This window comes from Bactrocera neohumeralis, chromosome 2 (assembly GCF_024586455.1).
Source record: "Bactrocera neohumeralis isolate Rockhampton chromosome 2, APGP_CSIRO_Bneo_wtdbg2-racon-allhic-juicebox.fasta_v2, whole genome shotgun sequence".
NCBI classification, from domain to species: Eukaryota; Metazoa; Arthropoda; class Insecta; order Diptera; family Tephritidae; genus Bactrocera; species Bactrocera neohumeralis.
Window position 1 is genome coordinate 67,087,665 of NC_065919.1, and position 23,424 is coordinate 67,111,088.

At 36.0% G+C, this 23,424-nt stretch overlaps 1 protein-coding gene across 3 annotated transcripts; it reads left to right on the forward strand.

Annotated features, from left to right (window-relative positions):
• The first annotated feature begins 2,775 nt into the window (after positions 1–2,775).
• On the forward strand, positions 2,776–20,607 carry LOC126766728 (pyrokinin-1 receptor). Of its 3 annotated transcripts, XM_050484465.1 has the most exons (6): positions 2,776–3,188; positions 3,300–4,604; positions 14,812–15,089; positions 15,188–15,337; positions 15,626–15,863; positions 20,228–20,607. In XM_050484465.1, the coding sequence occupies exons 2-5, from the start codon at positions 3,515–3,517 to the stop codon at positions 15,668–15,670; spliced, it is 1,563 nt and encodes a 520-aa protein (XP_050340422.1). In that variant the 5' UTR covers positions 2,776–3,188; positions 3,300–3,514; the 3' UTR covers positions 15,671–15,863; positions 20,228–20,607. The 3 variants fall into 3 exon arrangements, with proteins under 3 accessions (XP_050340422.1, XP_050340418.1, XP_050340412.1); XM_050484461.1 differs by having other exon boundaries at positions 2,776–4,604; positions 15,626–15,874; XM_050484455.1 differs by having other exon boundaries at positions 2,776–4,604.
• Positions 20,608–23,424: the final 2,817 nt, after the last annotated feature.

Genomic DNA, 23,424 nt, shown 5'->3' on the forward strand with positions numbered 1-23,424 from the left:
TAACCTGTTCAAGCTAAAAAATATGGATAACTTCGAACTTCCGAAATATGCATGTTTATTATTATAAACCACCGTTACAATAGAGGCACGACGCACTACCGTACAATCCATAAGTACATTAGGTAATCACTACTAAATCAAATCACAACTTTAGAAGTTCTTTTAATTTAAAATTAGCATATAACTGCTACAACTTATACCGTATAAGTAGGTATACATTGTGGCAAAAAAGTACCTGAAAATTGTAAATAAAACGCAAAATATTTAATTATTCATTAATATTTATTTTGTCGCCTTCAAAGTAATTTTCACCAGATGTAATGCACTTAGCCAACGGTTTTTCCAATCCTTGAAACACTTTTCTTAAAGGGGTATTCTGGTCTAGAAGCATGAATTTCAGGTAATTTTTAAAGTGTCGTAAAAAAAGGCAATTAATATTTTTGTTAATTTTAGAAGAGTACAGAAAAAAATTAGAAACTAAAAAAAGTAAAAAATTTCAAAAATTATGAGCTGACGAAGTGGGGGTCTCTAAAAATTTCCACGTGAGCATACCCATGATTTCAACCTTCCTAGTTATCTGAAACCAAAAAAAAAAAGATTATTAATCTAGAATAATGTCGCAATGGCCGGAACTACGGAAAAGTGGGAAATTTTTTTTTTTCACAAAATGGCGACTGCCTGAAAAAAAAGTTTTTTGGATCACTTTTTCTGACTATTTCCAATTTTTTAAAAATAATAAAAATAAAAATTTGTGGATGGGGCTAGTTCCAACCATAGACAAGCCTATAAAGAAGACTCTATAAAAATTTCAAGTAAATCGGTTCAGTAGAACCTGAGAAATCGTGGGTATCGTTCCGAAAAAGTCAGTTTTGAGAAAAACGCGTTTAAAGTTTCGCGTAAAGTCTTTTGTTCGATTAGTTCCGGCCGAAACAGTTTGGTTGCCGGGTCAGAAAATTGCCTATATCTCCGAAAATAATTTAAATTTGGAAAAATCCTCTTGTACACATATTTTTGAATAGTTAAACTTTGAAAACATAAAAAAAATCGATTTTTTTAAATTTCTTGACCATACCCCCTTAAGTACTTTTTGGAATGGCCTTCAGCTCCTTCATTTTGTTTTATCTCTTCGATCGAATGAAAATAGATTCCACGGAACGGCAATTTTCGTTTGGTGAATACGATGATTGATCGATGGTATTCATTGCGTTTTTGGCTTTATGGTAAATTCTGTCACAATAGTGGCTCGATGCGATGGTGCATTATCATCGTATAAAATCCATGTTCCATTGTTGTTCTTCCAAAATTTCGACCGTTCTTGACCGATGTTCTCAGGCAAACGCTTTAATACCTTCGAACAAATTCATGATGCACCGAGCAACGAATATCGAAAAAAACAATGAGCATCTCCTTGATTTTGGAGCGGCTTAGGCGTGTTTTTTTTTAGTTACGGCTCGTTTTTTTGTCCTCCATTTCGATGATTGTTGACTTGTTTGCATGTCAAACTCGTAAGCCCATGGCGGCAGATATAACGCTTTCCATGAATGTGGGATCGGAATTGGCACAATCAAGCATGTCCAAAGAGACTTGTTTACGGTACTCCTTTTTGAAAAAAAATTCAGTTTTATCCGTACTAGTCGAGCAAGAACGCGTTTCATACCAAAAATATCCACCAAAATCATTCGAACGAACTCGCGAGAGATGTCGAGCTCTCTAACACTTACCTGACGATTTTCAAGCACCATATCCTTCACTTTTTTAATATTTCCATCAGCTTAAGAGGTCGAAGGTCGTCCGGAACGAGGCATGTTTTCAACGATCTTTCGACCATTTTTGAATGCTTTGTATCACTCGTAGGCTTGTGTTTTTGATAAACTGACTTTTGAACTGTAAGCCTTTTCCAACATACGCAACGATTTCGCACGTGAAATTTGGTTGGAAATACAGAATTTGAGACAAATTCTTTGTTCGATATTTTTATCCATTGTAAAAATCGCATTTTTTTTTTTTGAGGCCCTATGTTGCACCTAGGAACTACGGGAAAATATACATTTTGTTTAAAAATCGCAACGCACTACTGAGGTGTATCGACCTAAGCAGCTGCTGTAAACAAACTGGTAGACAAATTGCGCTCATATTTGGCTTCGTAATTAATGATTGTCCTACCAACTTAGTAAAATAATTTTTTTTATTGAAATATCATTGCCCGGGTACTTGTTTGTCACAATGTATATGAAATGAACACAAATGTTTGTGCGATTATTCTCACTACATTTCATTTCATTATTAAAAGCTCAGCCATATGCAAATTGATGTCCCTAAAAGCTCTCGCCGAGGGGCGCTTGATGCGAAAACTAACCTTAATTCAAATGCAATCGAAATGTAACCTGAAAGGAAAATGAAAACGAAAACAAATCAGTCGTACACGTATGTATGTTTGTATATGCATACAATTAAATCAACGCCGGCAGCGGCAATTGGTTCAGCAGGTTAGCAGTGAAATATGTATGTATGTGCATACGTACCATAGAGTGCATTGTTCGCATGTAAACTTCCACACACACGCAGACACATATACTTATATACATACAATACTTATGTGCAATTATATACCATACACGAGTTTGAAACGCCATATTACGAGCCATGGGATCGCCTATCGCCTATCGGCGCTGGCGCTAGCGCTCGCCACTGTCACCGCACTAATCGGCGTCGTCCTCGTCGCTGTTGTTATTGTTGCTGTTGGCGTGTACTTTGCAATAAATACGCGCGCGTGCAACGTCGCAAACTCTTTGCATTCATGACAGCCGAAAGCGCGACAACAACGGTACCACACATGCGGCGACGGCAGCGCATCTAAACTGAATTTAGCTGGGGGCAGGTCCAACCAAACGAAAAGTGTGAATGCCGCTGGCCAGACATTCAAACGCTGCTGAAACGCGAACTTGAACGGGCGCGCACCTACAAGTTCTTCCGCCAAACGAATCTTCGAATCTTAACTGTATACCTTTACGTACGCCATGCGTTCGCGGGTACAAAGTTTTCAGTTTTGCATAATGTGTTGAGAGATCTGTGCTTATTCGTGAGAAAATATACGGTGCGTTGTCACCGACTTGCGTGCCGAGTGTGAGGCGGCTTGATTGCCGTTGAGACGCGCGCCTGCTTGCCCGCCTGTCAGCATTCGAACTCAGGTGCCGATACTCGCAATTACTTTGATTGCGCACGGTCGCACGGCTCGTCGGACAACCAAGCGCATTTATTCATTGAATATTATTGTGATTTGCATGTTGTCGTAAGAGAAGAATAATAAAAGCGCGAAGAAAATCGCATAGAAAATGCAGTGTGCACACACTTGTGGCCAAACTAAAAATAAAGCAATTAATAAACAAATAAACAGTGGAAATTTTATTAGTGCTTAAGACTAAAAAAAAAGTGTAGAATCAACAATTGAAATAAACGCACAAGTAAGAAAAATACGGATTTCCGCAAAGCGCGCGCTTCAAAGGCTAAAGAAATCATGGCGCCTGCAAATGCTTCAAGCGAAGCAAGCAGTTGGACAACCATGCCGCCGGACTACACGAATACGCGTGCACTCAATGTTGAGAGCCAGTTCAGTGCGCTCCTCAATAGTTCTACTTATGTGCTTAATAACACCTTTTCCACCGCCAACGCCATCTCCTCTAATTATAGTTATGAACAAGTGCAAAACGCTTCGCTTCAACACTTTTTCGATCTCGGTCCGACGCGCGACTCACTAGAAATCGTCATACCCGTGACGATCATTTACAGTTTGATATTCGTCAGCGGTGTCATTGGTAACATCAGCACTTGTATAGTGATCAAGAAGAACCGTTCCATGCACACCGCCACCAATTACTACCTCTTCAGTTTGGCCGTATCGGATTTCCTGCTGTTGCTCTCCGGCGTGCCGCAGGAAATGTACTTCATCTGGTCCAAGTATCCGTATGTATTTGGTGAATATTTTTGCATTGGTCGCGGCGTATTGGCGGAGACTTCTGCAAATGCGACAGTGCTAACCATTACCGCTTTCACCGTGGAACGTTACATGGCCATATGTCACCCGTTTCTGGGGCAGGCTATGTCGAAATTAAGTCGCGCCATACGGATTATTGTGCTCATTTGGTTGGTGTCCGTTTTGACGGCCATACCGCAGGCGGCGCAATTCGGTATCATAGCGCTGAACGGCATCGAGAAATGCACCGTTGTACGGAACATCATTCAACACTCGTTTCAATTGTCCACCTTTATTTTCTTTATTGCTCCAATGTCTATAATATTGGTATTGTATCTATTGATTGGTTTACGTTTGCATCGCTCGAATTTGATGGGCGACATCGGTGAGGCTGGTGGTGGCGGCGGTCGACGCGGCGTTGTTAGTAATGGCACTGGGAAGGGGAGTGGTCGTCTGGCGTACGGTGGCGGTAGCGTAGTGCGTGTGAGCGGCACACGCAAAGGGAGCGATCGCATGAGCATGAAGGGTACACAGAGCGACACGATGCTATATCGTTATATGGGTGGTAGCCAGTTGAGCGCCGTGCGCGGTCGCATGAATCACTATGGAACGCGACGTGTGATAAAGATGCTGGGTAAGTGTTTAGCGGTGGTAGGTGTGTCAGAGGAGGCAAATCAAAATATTAAGTACATAGTAGTGAAGTGTCTTACTTGTCAAAACGGTGTGTAGTTGATTGACAGCTTTTCACCTCCTTAAATCTCATAATTTTAATACCGATGGGAGACGAATCATTGTTATTCATGATCTTTCTGAAATTACTACCTGTACGAATAACATTCAGAAAATACAGGATCAGATCAAATGCCCATAATGTACATGAGTATCATTTTAGCTCTACTTTCTGGGTATTTGTTTCTGAAATATAAAGAAAATGCGACCCTAAAACGAACGGTGGATCTAACTTCATTTATCTACCTTTTTTAGGTTGTATGGAATATGTAGTACATACTTTTTGAGACCTTAACGGGACTTGGCTTTGCCATCTTATCCTCTCTTAAAGCTTTAAAATTCGATTTTTTATGTTTCGTCGTAATCGAGTGAGTTTCGTCCCAAAAACAAAAACATTAAAAGCCATACGTAGGTTGCCTTTTATATTTCTGGTTTTGGCGATACTATTGTTGCAATCTGTAAACTCACAATCTCCTCGTAATGCTTAACATTTTTGATGTTGTGCATGCTCAGAATGTTTTTTGTGCTATGTGTTGTTTACAGTAACTTAAAACATATTCTTCTCGACCAAAAATTGAATTACAACTTTTGACGTGGATTAACTCATTAAGAGCGTATAGATTAATTTGATTCAATTTTTGATCATAAAGCTGTATTAAGGACCAGTGTTTATTAATGGTATGGCGAATTCAGTCGAGTTTGTAGAGCACTCCAAGGCAAATTTCAGGACGGTCGTCCAAAATCAGTTGTGAGACAAATCACTCTTCACCACGACAATGCGAGCTCTCACACATCGACCGAAACCACTGCATTTTTGAGCGCATAAAACATTGGTTCGATTAGTGATCCACCATATACATATGTTCTGTCTCGGTACTTAATGACTTGTGTTTCTCCTCGTTCGTAAAAAATAAATTAAGTGGTCAAAGTATTTTGACACCTGAAGGGTGTCCAAAAAAGCTTCATTCAAACGCATGCAAAAGTGTATAGGTCTTAAGGGATCGTCTCAGTGTGAAATTTTCGAAAAATCGATTTTTTTGCTGTATTATCGTATACACTGTACTAAACATTCTCTCAAATTTTGGAATCGAAATTCAAATTATTACTGTCGCTACAGCGTTTCTTGAAGAAAGGGAGTAGGAAACGAAGCAAGACAATCCTTAAACGCGTTTTTCTCAGAATGGTGTTTTTCAGAACGGTTTCCACTCTCAAAGAAAGAATTTTTAGTATATCTAGTTCCAATCGGCCGCAATCGTGGAGATCGTACGTGACCTTTTTTTACGTGTCATTTCAACAATTTATTTAACTATTATATATCCAATAAATAATTATAAAAAAATATTTTGTATTCGTCATGAATGTATTTATTTATAAAAAACTGGGCCGATTAGTTATTTTCAACATTAAAAAAAATTGCGGATTTTGCGGATGGCCACACTGAGACGATCCCTTTATTGAGAATATTTTGAAAAACAATAAAGCGATTTTCATTGATTAAAATTTGTTTTTTGTTCTCGAAACCCGAAATATAAAAGGCAACCTACGTAACACAAAAAAAAAAAACGAAGTTTGAGGCGACGCTCTTCTCATTATGAGTGTGAAACTGCTGTTATTATTAGTATAAATAATTAAAAAAGTTCATACGAAGATAAATTCGCCGAAGCCATATGAAATAATCCTATTCTTTTCGTTCGAGTGTTCCAAAAAATTATAAGAACCATTTCTCTTAATTTAAAGTGAGTGCGAAAAATATTTATATATGTAATATAAATGATTAATATTCATATAGTATGCATAGTTACATTCCACCGTATTCATGTATATGTGAGTGTAGGTACAATTTGTCTGTTCTATAATATTTGCAGTCTCTTTTGTAATAACCCTCATTAGCCGAGTTCATAGTTCAATCACAAATTCAATTAATTCATACCATACAAAAGTGTGTGGAAAAGATACCAATTCGGAAATGATGAACTTCTGATACATATAGTACCGTGAGTAGTCCGCCCAACAATTCGGCATAAGTAGTAGTTACTGCAGTGTAGATCGGAATTATCAACTAAAATATACCACTATGAGTAAAAAATAGTAAGACTTTGTTCATAATTTTAAAATTCTTAATTTACTTTTCAAAAACTATGACGTCCCCCCCCAAAGTGGCCCCACTCCACTTGTGCCTACGTTTTTTCCAATCCTCGAAACAGTTGTTCAAGTAAATTTCCAGAATAGCCTTCGATTCACGTTTAATGCCTTTAATTGACTCAAAACGATTTCGCTAGAGCCGTGGCCAGAACACACGAAGCTAAATCAGGCGAATACGTTGGTTACGGCACGATATTGGTTGAAAATTTGGCAAAAAACTCAGAAAGAATCATTATCGCGTGTAAACACCAAGTGTATCGGCCTCTTTTTACGAGTAGCTTCGCACAAACGACGCATGACACTCAAATAGTATTCCTTGTTGACAATTTGGCCAGTCGGAAGGAATTCGGAGTGCGCCACACCGCGATAATCGAAAAAAAAATTGTCAACATAATCTTGATTTTTGACCTCCTTTGACATGGTTTTTTCGGCTTCGGCTAACCTTTTACGATATTCGGTCGATTGACCGTCTATTGCCGGGTCATAAGCATAGATCCAAGACTCATCGCCAGTAATCATACGTTTCATGACATCTGAAAATTTCAAAGTAATTACACCGAAATACTTCGGGATTGCCTTGATAACACTCATATCATCAAGGTAGTAAAATATGGCTGTCAGGGATTCGATTCCTAACATTTTCTGAACAGATTTTGAACCATTTATTTTCATCATTTCATTAGCCATAGAAGTTATTGTGATTCTGATAAAAAAAAAACATGGAAAAACGTTAACCTCGGTTGTACCGAAGCTATAATACCCTCCATAAATAAATACGTTTCCATATAAAGCCATGAATTTGGTCATTCAATTTATATGGCAGCTATTTGATACAGCGATTCGAACTGAACATTAAGTTCGGAGTTTGTACAGTTGCCTTGGATAATAATTCATTGCAAATTTGCATGAAAGAGTTCGATTTTGAACGTTCAGTTTGTATGACAGCTGTATAATATCATGATCAACAGCAGCTTCTTGAGGAAAAAAGGCCGTGTGCAAAATTTCAGATCGATATCTCAATAACTGAAAGTCTACATAGAGTCTCCGACGTTTGCTTCCGTGTGTGACAAACTTCATGGCAAATTTAATATACCCTGTTCAGGTTATAATGAGAGTGTATCCGCCAGCTTGACTCCGCACATATGATTCCTATAGAAAATGCGCTTATAATGCTTCTATAAATATTAACTAAAATGTAAAGTTTAACCATCTAACACAATAACTATGCAATTCAGCTGACTAGTTCACATTCAACACTAATTACACCCATTCCGAACCAGCAATATGCGCCAATAACAAAAAAAAAAATGGCACCCTCAATTACAACATTGTTGGACAATTTCACTTTCTAACATATGCTTTTATTGTAGTGAATGAGTTACGAGTAATATTTTATTATTCGTCTTATCTCACTTTTTGGTTTATGAGCGACTATTTTCATTTGCATCATATGTTATTCGCCAAATGTTGTCGTTGTCGCATATTCTCATTTCCCTTCGCTCATTTGTGTACGGGAAACTGTCGTATTAATACCAACAAACATGGCAACAACTGTTTGCCAGGATCTATTAATACTGCGCGGCAATCAAATATTCGGCTATCATGACGACTGCATACTGTGTCACAATTAGAATTCAATTTGTTCCGAAAAATTCGATATTTGATAAGTGGCGTGACGATGATGTGCTCCAATACAAATGTATATGCATACATATGTATATCTATGCATGTATGCCTGTATGTGTTGATTACTAGTACAACATATTAACATTGTCATTAATATGCGCAATTACACATCTAAGTATCTAAGTATGTTCGGTATCTAATTTACATAGAATGCACTGTGGGAAAAGTACAAAATCCTTGAGTGAGTCTTATTCAGTTTTACTCACATAAAGATATATAATTAATTTCTTTTCAGATGATTTTTTTATATATGACATTTGTTTTTAAAAAGGCACGTTAAGATATTTAGACCAATTAATAAGCTCTTCATTTTTTTACTAATAGTCTTTCAACAATTATACATATGTACATGCAGTCGCTACAATGTATAACAGCATAACTCGATTTTGGTAAAATTCATTGGTCTAAATTCACTTTCTAAAAGCTAAATTACAATTTGTTAATTTCATAGAACAGTCGGTAAAATACCTCATCAGTGTGATAAGATTCGAGTTACTTTTAATTTTTTCACTTTGGCAACATGTTGCTACAGAGCATAATAGTTTTGTTCACTTAACGGTTGTTCGTATCACCTAAACATAATCGAGTTAGATATATGGAACCAATATATATGGTATAAATGATCGGGATGACGAGCAGAGTTGATTTCGAGTGGCTGTCTGTGTATACGTGCAACTGTTCTTCCGGGCAACTGCTATATCTCTGAAACCAAATTCGGTAGTTGACATTATTCCGTCAAGCTTATTTTACAGTGTTAAAATGTGCGAAATCGGACTACGCTATCACGCCAACTTCCCATATAATACAATAACATCCAGGGTGACGAACACGAGCGGGTAAACAAGCTATCAGAGCACAGTTTATAGGAGTCAAAAGAGAAGAGAGAGTCAAAAGCTTAACAATATGGCAGCAGCGGTGGCAAACCTCATTCAAAGGACGGTAGACCCACAGACTGATACCGGACATACATTCGTGGATAGACAGACAGCATGGGCACCTGGATTTCCACCTAACCCAAATACTAAGTAGACATGGTTGCTTTAGAAGCTACCTGTAAAGTTTCAGATTCCAGCACGACATTAGTCCGATTTGTTCGACGTGTTCAGGGTGCTGTGAATATTTTGAGCATGTATTCTTTTATTGCTCTCGCTTCTTAAGTACAAATGAAAAGCTTAAAACTACACTCGGTGGTCGTTTTACGTTGGAAAATTTGACGACACTCATGTGTCAGTCCACTGTGAACTGAAAAGCTGTTAACAAAGCGGCAATCTCAATCATAACAAAACTGAGACATATAGAGCAGATTAGGCGTCCGTCAGTCCGTGCCATAGAGGAAATTGAAATGTCTTATCATTTCCACGAAGTAATAATTAATCAAGTGGTTTCGTGGGAGAGTCTGGAATTGGCAGTAGGTTAGGTAGGTTGAAGTTCCGCACTCTAGCTTTTGTGCGGATCGAACCATAATGAAAGCATAAAATTAGGTGAAAGCTTATATTCAGGATTTTAAAACATCAGGTTGGCTTTAATCTTCTATAATTTGGTGATGGTATGTTATGTAACTTAATGAAACTCAGAGTGCATATATTCTTAGAACATATGTCTAGGATATAGTAATGACAATTTTTAGCATAAATTTATGGTCTATTGATAAGTTGGTAATGGGTCTGTATAAAAAATTCTTGGATCGTTTTCATGGATGTTGCTGATTTAGTTGTAGGAAAACATAAATGTAGGTTACTTCCGGCTACGTATAACCGACTATCATGTAAACAATTTTCCAGATTGCCATGATAGACATTTAAGGCAGACCAAAGAACAAAACAAAAAAAAAATTAAACAATTTTTAAGTTTGATGAAAACTATACCGACAGTCCATCTTGTATGTCGCAGAAATTTTCTAAGCGATTCAACCAACGAAGCCGAATCATATCTATTTTTATTGTTTTTTGATTACTTCGATTTAGATAAGATACGTGATAATATCTTGCTGCTGATTTCATTCGAAATTGAAGCAGTAACCCAAACCGGCTTATTAAGAATGTTTGGAAAGCTGTTTCGGGTTTCTAAGTCCAAAAAACCAATTGTATGTAAGGAAAATTATAGAGAAAACGCGAATATGAAGAGATGTGATCAAAATATTAGTATATTTTAAATGCAAATGAATGATCAAAACAACCTTTGTGTACTCATTTAAAATATACTTAAGTTGGTCTTTAGAAATGGGTGTCGTTGCTAACGTAAATAATTGTAGTTATACCATATTTACACGCTTAGTACATATTTGTTGAATATATTTGATTAAGCAGTACGTGTTAAGGATCATCAGCGTCAGCTATAACAACAACCTATTTGTTTTACTCTTATAAGGGGTTTTTAAGGAGGTAGTACAATATCGCTATATTAGTCGATATTATTCGAAACATATTTAAATATCTTTATTAGACAATAAGCGTGGAACTGTCCAACTTTACAACCATAACTTTTCAACCATAACATTGTCCTGACTTTTTATGTTACGATGTGAAAATGGACGAGCCAAATTGTCTTCACATAAATCACACTATCCATCCATCTCACTCTTTCACGTTATAGTATACAACTTAAACACCAATGACGATATCGGAAATGAAACTTCGAAAATCAGAAAATGTTTGCCTTTTGCTGACTTCATACCAAAAACATATGTATGTCAATCTGATAGATATATCTTTAATATTCATTATAATAATATAGTGCAGTTATGTCAAAATGGATAAAATACTACCACTAGCCCTCATATAACTATTTACGTAATAAAGAATTTTAAAATTTCCAGTTTGACTTCATACTATTATATTTATTGGTCAAACTATGAAGCATGTTGCAGAAACTCTCTTCAAAAGATTCTTCTAATAGCTATTTTTCTAACAGCTTTTCCAAGAGCTACTACTTCTTTGGCTGATTATTTCAAGGCGACATACGCTAGTTTATTTAAAATTTTTTGAGGAGCTTTCGATTTCAGTTCTACCGCCTTGCCAGGAACTTGAGCAATTGATAAAAATAAGTATTTGCAATTTTTATACTCTCGCAACAATGTTACTAAGGAGAGTATTATAGTTTTGTTCACATAACGGTTGTTTGTAAGTCCTAAAACTAAAAGAGTTAGATATAGGGTTATATATACCAAAGTGATCAGGGTGACGAGTAGAGTTGGAATCCGGATGTCTGTCTGTTCGTCCGTCTGTCTGTCCGTCCGTCCGTCTGTCAAGCTGTAACTTGAGTAAAAATTGAGATATCATGATGAAACTTGGTACACGTATTTCTTGGCTCCATAAGAACGAAGATGGGCAAAATCAAACCTATAAAGTGTCATAACTAAGCCATAAATAAAGATATTAAAGTGAAATTAGGCACAAAGGATCTCAATAAGGAGGGGCATATTTGGACGTACTTTTTTGGGAAAAGTGGGCGTGGCCCCGCCCCCTACTAAGTTTTTTGAACGTATCTCGGAAACTACTGTAGCTATGTCAACCAAACTCTACAGAGTCGTTTTCTTCAGGCATTTCCATATACAGTTCAAAAATGGAAGAAATCGGATAATAACCACGCCCACCTCCTATACAAAGGTTATGTTGAAAATCACTAAAAATGCGTTAACCGACTAACAAAAAACGTCAGAAACACTAAATTTTACGGAAGAAATTGCAGAAGGAAGCTGCACCCAGGCTTTTTTAAAAGCCCACTATGGAAAAACCATATCTCAGGAACTACTAGACCGATTTCAATGAAATTCGGTATATAATATTTTCTTAACACGCTGATGACATGTACGAAATATAGGTGAAATCGGTTCCCAACCACGCCTTCTTCCAATATAACGCTATTTTGAATTCCATCTGATGCCTTCTCTGTATTATATATAGTACATTAGGAACCAATGATGATAGCGGAATAAAACTTTACAAAAATACGGTATTTGAAAAATATGTAAATGACGGGTAATGAAATCTCGATTATCATTTATCATGCGAGTATAAAATGTTCGGTGACATTTCAGTCCCGAAACTTGAGCAATTGACTTGTTTCTATCCATTTTTATACTCTTGCAACATATTGCTACAGAGTATAATAGTTTTGTACAACTAACGGTTGCATGTATCACCTAAAACTAAACGAGATAGATATAGGGTTATGCATAAGTATATAAATGATCATGATAACTAGAGAAGTTTAAATCTGGGTGAATGTCTGTTTGTATGTTTTGCAATATTTAACTTGAGTCAAAATTAAGATATCTTCATGAAACTTAGTTCACATGTTTCTTGGCGAAAAGGTAAGGCAGAGATCGTAGACTACGTCCGTCAGAACACTACCACGCTCACAAAACGCCATTAAAGGAATCGAAATGGTATGAGCGGGCTTTATATGAGCCGGTGTAAAAATTGAATGATGGGCGTAGTACCGTCGATTTTTAGGTAAAATTACATATATCAGGATCTTCTCGACCGATTTTAAAAACTCGATATGTGACATTCTTCTAGCATACTTATGTCATACTGCGAAAAAGTGCGAAATCGGACTGCAACCACGCCCACTTCCCATGAACACAGTTTTAAATTCCATCATTCAACCTGACTCTCCTTTCCAGTGTACAAATCAAGAACCAATAAATGATGGTATTTCTGTGTACCAGAAATGGATTGAATCGGGTCAATACTGCCCTGAGCTCCCATATACCTAATATATATAGATTTTCGCACTTCCGCGTGACTTTACACTGCATATTGTATAACAACCAACAAGTTAGTTATCTCAATGAAACTGAAACGGCTTGTTTTAATCATAACATAATTCGAAAAATGGATAAAATTGTGCGAATACTTGACCCAACGCTTCTATAACAAACATATAACATCTGGGTGATTTTCTAGTCTAGAAATTTAAAAAAATCGAAATTTTTTTTTATATTTTCAAAATTTAACTATTAAAGAATATGTGTACAAGAGGATTTTTCAAAATTCAAATTACTTTCGGAGATATAGGCATTTTTATGACTCGGCATCAAAACTGGTTCGGCCGGAACTAATCGAACAAAAGGCTTTACGCGAAACTTTAAACGCGTTTTTCTCAAAACTGACTTTTTCGGAACGGTACCCACGATTTCTCAGGTTCTACTGGTCTTCTTTATAGGCTTGTCTATGGTTAGAACCAGCTCCATCCCCAAATTTTTATTTTTATTATTTTTAAAAAATTCGAAATAGTCAGAAAAAGTGATCCAAAAAAACTTTTTTTTTCAGGCAGTCGCCATTTTGTGAAAAAAATTTTTCCCACTTTTCCATAGTTCCAGCCATTGCGACATTATTCTATATTAATAATCTTTTTTTTTGTTGGTTTCAGATAACTAGGAGGGTTGAAATCATGGGCATGGTCACGTGGAAATTTTTAGAGACCCCCTATTTCGTCAGCTCTTAATTTTTGAAATTTTTACTTTTTTTTAGTTTTTAATTTTTTTCTGTACTCTTCTAAAATTAACAAATAACTAATAAAAAAATGGATAATAAAAATATTAATTGCCTTTTTTACGACACTTTAAAAATTACCTGAAATTCATGCTTCTAGACCAGAATACCCCCTTATTATGATTGATAATGGTATGTGAGGTAATTTGAATCCCAAGAAACATTTATTATATGTAATATAATAATAGTCGATTTTTCGAATGTCAAGAATCGATTCTTAATCGACTTCGACTACTGAAAATCGATTCCGAAACATCGATTATTTGATTATGGCGATCTGATATTCTTTCGAACGTCCTTTTTTCTCTAAGAAACTGTTCATTTGTCGGAATCGCCGCACTATGGTATACAAATATCGTACAAACTAACCGTCCAAAATCAAAATAACGATTTTTTACAACCTTTAATTTTATTGTAAATGAACCCGTGAAGGGTATTAAAGCCGATGGTAAGAATTTATTTAGAACCTCATAATATCTAATGTTTGTAAACTGACTAAGCCGCGCTCTTGTCTAATCCCAACTACATATATGAGTATTAATTAAGACGCACTTGTTGTTGACGATTATGCCCACTTAATTATTATGTACATACTTATAATGATTCCGCTCGTAACGTGTGGAAAAAAATACAAAAAAACTCACATTTATTTACTTTAATTACAGCAACTAAGGGCTCGTGTATGAGAATATATAAATATTATAAATATGTACATAAGAGTCAACCATACGTATAGAACGCATGATTATCAATTTCAATGGCTGCAATTTTCTCTTTCATTTACAGTCGCGGTTGTCATATGTTTCTTATTGTGTTGGGCCCCCTTCCACGCGCAGCGGCTAATCGCTGTTTATGGCCCGAATGTTTGGGGTGGCGGCAGTGAGAGTGCTGATGGTGTTGCTGGCGGTGGGGAGCACGATGACGCTGCTGCAGCTGATAAGAATCATCATGTGGTGATATACACCGTGATGACCTATGTGTCGGGAGTGCTTTATTACCTGTCGACATGCATCAATCCGTTGCTATATAATCTGATGAGCAACAAGTTTCGGCAGGCATTCAAGGTGTGCAATGTATTTACTATCCTTTATTTTACATACAGGCATACGATAACTAAAATTGCGTAAATTTGCCGCTAATTGTTATTAATTGTAATTTTCAGTCGATTTTGCTACGCAAGAAAACGAATGGCTCTCTCAATTATCGACACACTCAACAGTCGCGGAATTTACGTCGTAATCCGACACTCACTTCGAGTACTCAGCGTGAATCGAGTGATGCGGACCCGCTTTCGAAGCATTCGATGTTGCAGGTTGGTGTGCTGTTGTGTATAATTATAGATATAAGAGTAACCGTCTTCGATTCGTTAAAAATTAGAGAGTGACAAATCGAAATTACAACTAGCATAACTCAAATTGTAGCATAATTAAAATATGATAGAGAGTGGAATGTTACATCATACCGTACTATATTTTAATGAGTATAACACACTACTCTCTTGAAATTTTTTGAGAAGAACGCCAAGCTTAATCATAGGCACTGAATCGAAGATGGTTTGTATTTAAAAAAATATTTACATTAATTTCTTTCGATTTTGTAGGCCGCGCTAAATGAGCGCAACGTGAACAGTAAACTAATGCCATAAACCGGAGAGTTATATACATATGTACATAACATATATGTATGTTTAAAACCACATATATAATGACATGCATATGTAATATATATATACTATATATGCAACGGTTATCATGATATATTCAAATTGTTAGAAGATAACGTATAGTACAATGGTTCGAACCCCAGCAAAGACGGAGGCTATGTGGAAGTTATTCAAGGTGATTATAAGGTTTGGAACAATCAAATTCGTATGAAAGCGTATAAATTATTTTAACACGATCTAACCGATAAAATTTTATAACTACTACACAAATTCATTATGTTTTTCGTGTGAGCTACATCTATCCAGTACTAGTGATAAACACTATCCACTATAGGCGATATATTTTAGTATGTTCTAAACAATTCTAAATTCTATAAAGTAATCTACTGTCATTCTCGTCAAGTAATTGTTATTGTCCATACTTGTTTTGAGGTTGGAACAATTTAAAAAGTATTCTGACATCGTCTTGTTGAGACTAAATATTAAAGATCTCAAGTAGTACCGCATTTTCTACGACATCAGATAATATGTGGTTTATCTATATCTCACTAAAAAGTCTCAAATATTAGGGTGGCTGCGCTCACAGTAGTTAAAAGCATATTACATCGGTTGGTTCTAGAAACAAAAAGATCTTGTATTGAATATTATAACAAACGAAATACGAAATAAAAATGTTTAAAGTGAAGTATGTTTAAAAGTTGAATTTAACCAGATTACCTACTTTTAGATTTTCACCTATTTGAAGCATGAGATTTACAATTTCACAGGTGGTTCTGTGTTTATAGCATCTTAAGCAAAAGTAATCTTTAGAAGTAAATTCTCTAATCTTATTAAAGAAAGCTAGAAGAAAGTTTGCAATCTTTTTATTCTCCAGTATTAACCATAAACTTCTAATCTTTATAAAATCAGCAATTGAGCTTCAAATAACTGTTTGCTTTTCGCCGCTTTATGTACTCTTCCGTATACAAGGATCTTGTATATAGTATCTTGTTTATAGTAATGAAAAATCACAAGATTTCCTAAAAAGTTAAAACTTTTTGCTTTAATAATACCAATTTGTTTAATAACTTGTGCTTTCAAGCTCAAGCTCGTGTATTATTCATGAAAGAGCTAACAATTATTGAAATGAGAATCATAAAAAGAATACATATGCTGCTTTGTTCCTTAATTCGGTACTCTACATTCTACCTGAAATTTATTTCAGTTTGTCAGATAGTTGAGATAAATATGTAGATTCAAAATATTTGAATGCTTTATAATAATAATAATTTTGATATAAAATCTTGAATAATCATTCATTTACAGTTTTTTCGTTATTTCGAGATCGCCAATTTTCGATAAAAAATTATCAACTGTGACTTATCGATAACACATTCCATTTTTCTAACATATTTGCAATCATTTTAACCGATACATTTTTCTGAAATACTGAACGTAAATATTTGAATGCTTCATCAAAATATTAGCGTACAGAAAATTATTTTAAGTAATTAAAAATTAATCGAATATTTTTATATTTAATAAATCAATATTTTATGATAGAATTGCAAACTTTGATAATAAAGTATCGGAACTGAATATGACATAAATATATTTTGCTCTAGAATCATGTTTGAAACTAGCTTTCGCTTTAAGTTTTTAATTTAAAAACTATCGATTCATGTATCGATTAAAATATCGATTAAATCACATATACTAGTGAAAGTATCGATGTTTGTAAGAGAAAAATTCGCATACTGAAAATAAAACTAGGTAGCTAAAAATGAAGTTTACTATGCTTTTTTATCAACAGCATAAATATCGATTAACTATGAAAAAAAAATTATCGGAAAATATCGAAATTTATTAAACCATAATTAATTAATTTAATATACTTCTTCTTCTTAATTGGCGTAGAAACCGCTTAAGCGATTATCCGAGTTAACAACAGCGCGCCAGTCGTTTCTTCTTTTCGCTACGTGGCGCTCAATTGATATTCCAAGCGAAGCCAGGTCCTTCTCCACTTGGTCCTTCCAACGGAAGCGTCGAATACTGCGTCGAATATTTTCAGAGCTGGAGAGTTTTCGTCCATCCGGACAACATGACCTAGCCAGCGTAGCCGCTGTCTTTTAATTCGCTGAACTATGTCGATGTCGTCGTATATCTCGTACAGCTCATCGTTCCATCGAATGCGGTATTCGCCGTGGCTAACACGCAGGCACTGGCCATAAATCTTTCGCAGAACTTTTCTCTCGAAAACTCGCAAAAAATACTCATCCGTTGTTGACATCGTCCAAGACGATTTGCAGGCCGCGCTATAGCGCAGCAGGACGGGAATGCCATAAGTGACTTAGAGTTTACATAACATATATGTATGTATGTCGAAGAACTATATATAATTACCTGTATATGTAATATATATATACCTATATATAAAGAGTTATCCTGATATATTTCAAATTGTTGAATTGATAACGGTGTTTACGCTAGTTCCAAGATAGACGAAATTATCTACGACTTCAACGGAGTTATGACTGTCAACAGTGACGTTATAAGCCAAGTCGCGAATGCGACGACTATGAAAGATATATAAATTGCCCTCGTTCACTGCCAGACCCATTTTCTGTGCTTCCTTGTCCAGCCTGGAGAAAGCAGAAACGGCGCGGGTGTTGAGGCCGATGATATCAATATCATCGGCATACGCCAACAAATTCATTATGTACACTCTTATAGAAGATGGTATAAACACTTCTGCGGCTATATTTTCCAAAACAGGTGAAAAAGTCGCACACTATAGGGAATATTTTAGTATGTTCTAAACCTTCTTTGGTATCGAACTGTCATTCTCGGAGAGGTCATCCATACTTGTTTTGACGGAACAATTTAAAAGTATTCTGACACGTCAGTTTATACAGCCGTATTAGTTTTGCGGGGGTACCAAATTCAGACAGCGCGGCATAAAGTCCTTTCGTATGTCTAAAAAGCTTTGAAATCGACGAAGAGGTGGTGTGTGTCGATTCTCCTTAACGGGTCTTTTCCAAGATTTGGCGCAACATGAATATCTGGTCGGTTGTTGATTTGCCATAACAAACGAAACACTGATAAAAATGTCCAATCAGTTTGTTGACGGTGGGCTTTAATATTTCACACAGTACGCTCGATAGAACCTTATATGCGATGTTGAGGAGGCTAATCCCACGGTAGTTGGCGCAGATTGTGGGGTCTCCTTTTTTATGGATTGGGCATAGCACACTTAAATTCCAATCGTTGGGCATGCTTTCGTCCGACCATATTTTACAAAGAAGCTTTTTAGCTCAGTTCTTCGCCGCCGTGTTTGAATAGCTCGGCCGGCAATCCGTCGGCTCCTGCCGCTTTGTTGTTCTTCGGGCGGGCAATTGCTATTCGAACTTCTTCATGGTCGGGTAATGGAACGTCTGCTCCATCGTCATCGATTGGGGAATCGGGTTCTCCTTCTTCTGGTGTTGTGCGTTCACTGCCATTCAGCAGGCTGGAGAAATAATTTAAGTATCTTTGGGCATCAGTGACTAATCACCTTTGGGGGTTCTACAGGAATACGCTCCGGTCTTGAAACCTTCCGTAAGCCGCCGCATTTTTTCGTAGAATTTTCGAGCATTACCCCTGTCGGCCAGCTTATCAAGCTCTTCGTACTCACGCATTTCAGCCTCTTTCTTCTTCTGTCTACAAATGCGTCTCGCTTCCCTCTTCAACTCTCGGTATCTATCCCATCCCGCACGTGTAGTGGTCGATCGTAACGTTGCGAGGCTGGCAGCCTGTTTTTATATTTGCGACATCAATATTTTATGTCGTACCAGCTGTTCTTTTGCACTTTCGAAAACCAATGGTTTCGGTTGCAGCTGTACGTAAGGAGTTTGAAATGCCGTCCCACAGTTCCCTTATACCGAGTTGTTGACGAGTGCTCTCAGAGAGCAGGAGTGCAAGCCGAGTAGAAAATCGTTCAGCTGTCTGTTGTGATTGCAGCTTCTCGACGTCGAACCTTCCTTGTGTTTGGTGGCGCGCGTTTTTTGCTGCACAGAGGCGGGTGCGAATCTTAGCTGCAACAAGATAGTGGTCCGAGTCGATGTTAGGACCTCGGAGCGCACGCACATCTAAAAAAAAAAAAAAAAAACACGTCGGAACTATCGATTAATGTATCGAAAAAATAGTATATGTGAATGTATCGATGTTTGTTAGAGAAAAATTCGCATACAGAAAAACAAATTAGATAATTCAAAATAAAGTCGATTAACTATGGCAAAAAAATTATCGAAAAATATCGAAATTTATTAAACTATAATTAATTAATTTAATTTATTAAATATCAATAATAACAACTTCATTTTTTGATAAAAAAAAACATTAAGATATGTGGCCAATTGCTTTAATTAAATTTGACAGAGATTTATTGTATTACATTCCGAATAATTTATACGCACTCGTATTCAGACCAGACTGCATTTATCGGCATTGCCGACAGTATGTAAATCACCGATTTATTCACACAGTGGTTATTAAAATAATTTCAATTACTTATAATTACAGGCTATTGACTTTGAACGCTCATGGGCAAACACGTGTGGATACATCGCAAAAAATACAATTTAGAATAGTTTCATACAAATGAGGTACTTAAAACTGGATATTTATTTAATTGCTGAATTCAGCAAGCGAACAGCATCTTAATAATTTAATTCATTTATAATATACAGTACAGCTATTTATGTGTATTTGTTAATATATACCTTTGTTTGTACATAATATATTTGTATGTAATAAGAGAGCTACTGACAAATTATACCCCTTACCGTTAAGCATTTAAAAGCACGCTGTACAATTACAACCATTACTTGGTAATGCTAAAATTATCTTATTTATTCTTTTGCAAAACCTGTTAGATAAAAAATAAATCAAAAATTTATAAATGTTTTTTTTTTGTTCTATATATAATATACCATAGACGCGCTGTAATAAAAGGTGCTAAAATAATTTTATTAAGTCAACATAAATTGCCTATCCAACAGAAAAGAAATGTGGTAATTATCGACCGTATTTGCATAAGTTATTAAGATATTATTAATAATTATTATTATATATTAATAACAGGAAAAGTAAATCGTTTTTTATTCTTAGAAAGTTGTTGATCGAGTGAAAGTGCTCTGAAATATAATAAACATCAATTCAAATTAACCTCAAAACTCATCCGTGCCCAACGAACATCAGAGTATCTTTTGTCGTCACATTAGCTTAAGTTTGATGTAAAAAATCTGATTTATGTGAGTTTTTTTTCAAATATTTTGTATTCAGCATTCCGTTGTAAATGAGTATAATTACTATAAAGATTGATCCATTTAGAGGTTCCCTACTTTTTAATGAAAAAAAAAAAAAAAAACACAGAAACTCCAAATTTAATTTATTATCATTCGAAAAAAAATTTATTTTTTGAAGATTATCTCTTCCAAATGTTGGCAGCGGCTACGTCTCAGATGGTCCATTCTTTAGTCCAATTTTCGATGACTCTTCCAAGCATTTCGACTAGTAACTGGCGCATAAAACGCGTGATGTTTTGCTCTAAGGCCTAAATCGAAGTGGAATTGTCCGCATAAACTTTACATATCACCACAGGAAAAAGTCTAACGATGTGATATCACAAGATCTTATTAGTCGATTATCATGGATAACGGTCGCCATTGACGTTTACGCTCTCACCGGTATCGTTTTTGAAGAAGGACCGTTAATTTCACCGGCCCACCGACCACACCAAACCGTTGGTTTTTCTGTATGAAAAGGCAGCTCTTGAACCTCTCCGCGTTGTTCTGCGTTTTAAATACGGAAATTTTGCTTGTTTACATACCCATTGAGCAAGAAATGAGCCTCATCGCTGAACAAAATTTGGCTCGAAAATGTCGGATCTTCTTGGAACTTTTCAAGAGCTCACAGAATGATGTGATGTCGCTTGGGAGGGTCGAGCGGCTTCAGTTTGGTATTTAAGATTTCGCGTAAAATGCGCCACACGACAGTCCGAGTTGCTGCGAGCGGCGTGTACACTCTCATCTACTGCGAAGTTACACCATCATTTTTATATTTTTGACCAGTACAAGATAGAACTTTAATTTGATTATAATGATTCGGTTCGGACAACGCATCACACATTGCGTCCAATATTCGATCGACATAATCGAACAACCAAGGATCGGTTTCGCACCAAATTTATTCTAGTCTATAATGCGCATGCTCAGAGACACCGTACAGGGCACATCGAAGACGCTATTGCTGCTGTAGCGCAGAGTATCGAAGAAGACCTAAATGAACTCATCCGCCATCGCGCGCAACAATTGGAGCTGTGTTCAACCACTTTAAGGCATATTTTGCGGAAGATTCTTTGCTTGCGAGCTTAAAAAATCGAACTCGTCGAATGAGTCCAAACGATATGAGCACCGATCCCCGCAAGATCGTTCGATTAAATAACGCTGTTGAGTATATATTCTGTTTGGTTATGTGAAGTTGCTTGTGTACGCAGATAAGCTCGAGACGACTGACATACGGATCTCGAGTTACGGAACGTTGTTTGGAATACAGTTGAACTTTGAGTAGTTATATATATTACATGCGTATTTATAGGGAACGTAAGCCTCCTAAGTCAAAAGTTCACTAATATTTTGCATGCAAATATTAGGTTAAATAATTATGTAATAGATATTATGTGCATTAGAGGGTTCGATTTATAGGGAGTCAAGAAAATGGAAAACTTGTGTATGCGGCAAATGATCAGCGCATCATTTTGAACCATTTTGTCATTTAATTAGACTAAAACCGGTTTCGAGCGATCTGAAGGATTCCGACAAATGATCAATATAATATCAAAATACGTAGGTGATTAAATTCCATGCGGGTATCTCAAAAACTGACAAAAAATCTCCAGAAATTAAACTTCATCTAAAAAATCGAAAGCTCAAAACCGGTTTCGTAGGCAAAGTTGTTCAGAATGATGCGTAGAACATTTCCCGCATACGCGATTTTAAAGAAAAAAAATCGACCCGGTCTAATTTTCATATTATTAGGTAAGGTAAACAGGGATTGAAAATAAATAATATTATTGTTTAACATATTTATTCATATTTATTGAGTTATAGTGTTTGTTTTTTTTTTATTCACATATCTACATGCATAAATATATATATATTACGCTATAAATAAAATAAACATAACAGTAATCATTAGCGTATAGTTCTGTGAGATAATCACTATTATTATCATGTAATTCTAGGGTTTCAGTAATTTTCGCCACAATTTATTACCGAATTTGCATATGCCATAGTAAAATGTAAATATATACATACTAGATTGACATACACACGTACACATTTCAGACAGTCTATTGATTTACTCACGATGCGCCGGGTTAATGCAGTTTTGCGATTGTCCTTTGTCAGGATATTTGTGAATCATTTTTATGTATACATATACATATGTATTAAAGCCATGGATGGTTAGAAAAATCAGAAAAAAGACTATAAACAGAAAAATGCAATCAGCGAAATTGAAATTTGTTTTGTATTTCATTTGACTTAAATGAGTTTGAGGTTATGTACGAGTAAGTAAATTTTAAATATACTTGTATGTATAAGGGTGGAAGGCTAAAGGACTGCTATATTTTGGTGTGATGATTTATTTTGCTCTTTTGCAGAATAATCGCTTTTAAAATATGTTCCAATGAGAAAATGAAAATGACATTGATTCGG

Bases quoted from the DNA above. Each gene is read 5' to 3' on its own strand.
- LOC126766728 (XM_050484461.1), top strand. From the start codon at position 3,515: ATGGCGCCTGCAAATGCTTCAAGCGAAGCAAGCAGTTGGACAACCATG. The intron at 4,605-14,811 runs GTAAGTGTTTAG...TTTCATTTACAG, and splicing joins ACGTGTGATAAAGATGCTGG to TCGCGGTTGTCATATGTTTC. The intron at 15,090-15,187 runs GTGTGCAATGTA...TGTAATTTTCAG, and splicing joins AGTTTCGGCAGGCATTCAAG to TCGATTTTGCTACGCAAGAA.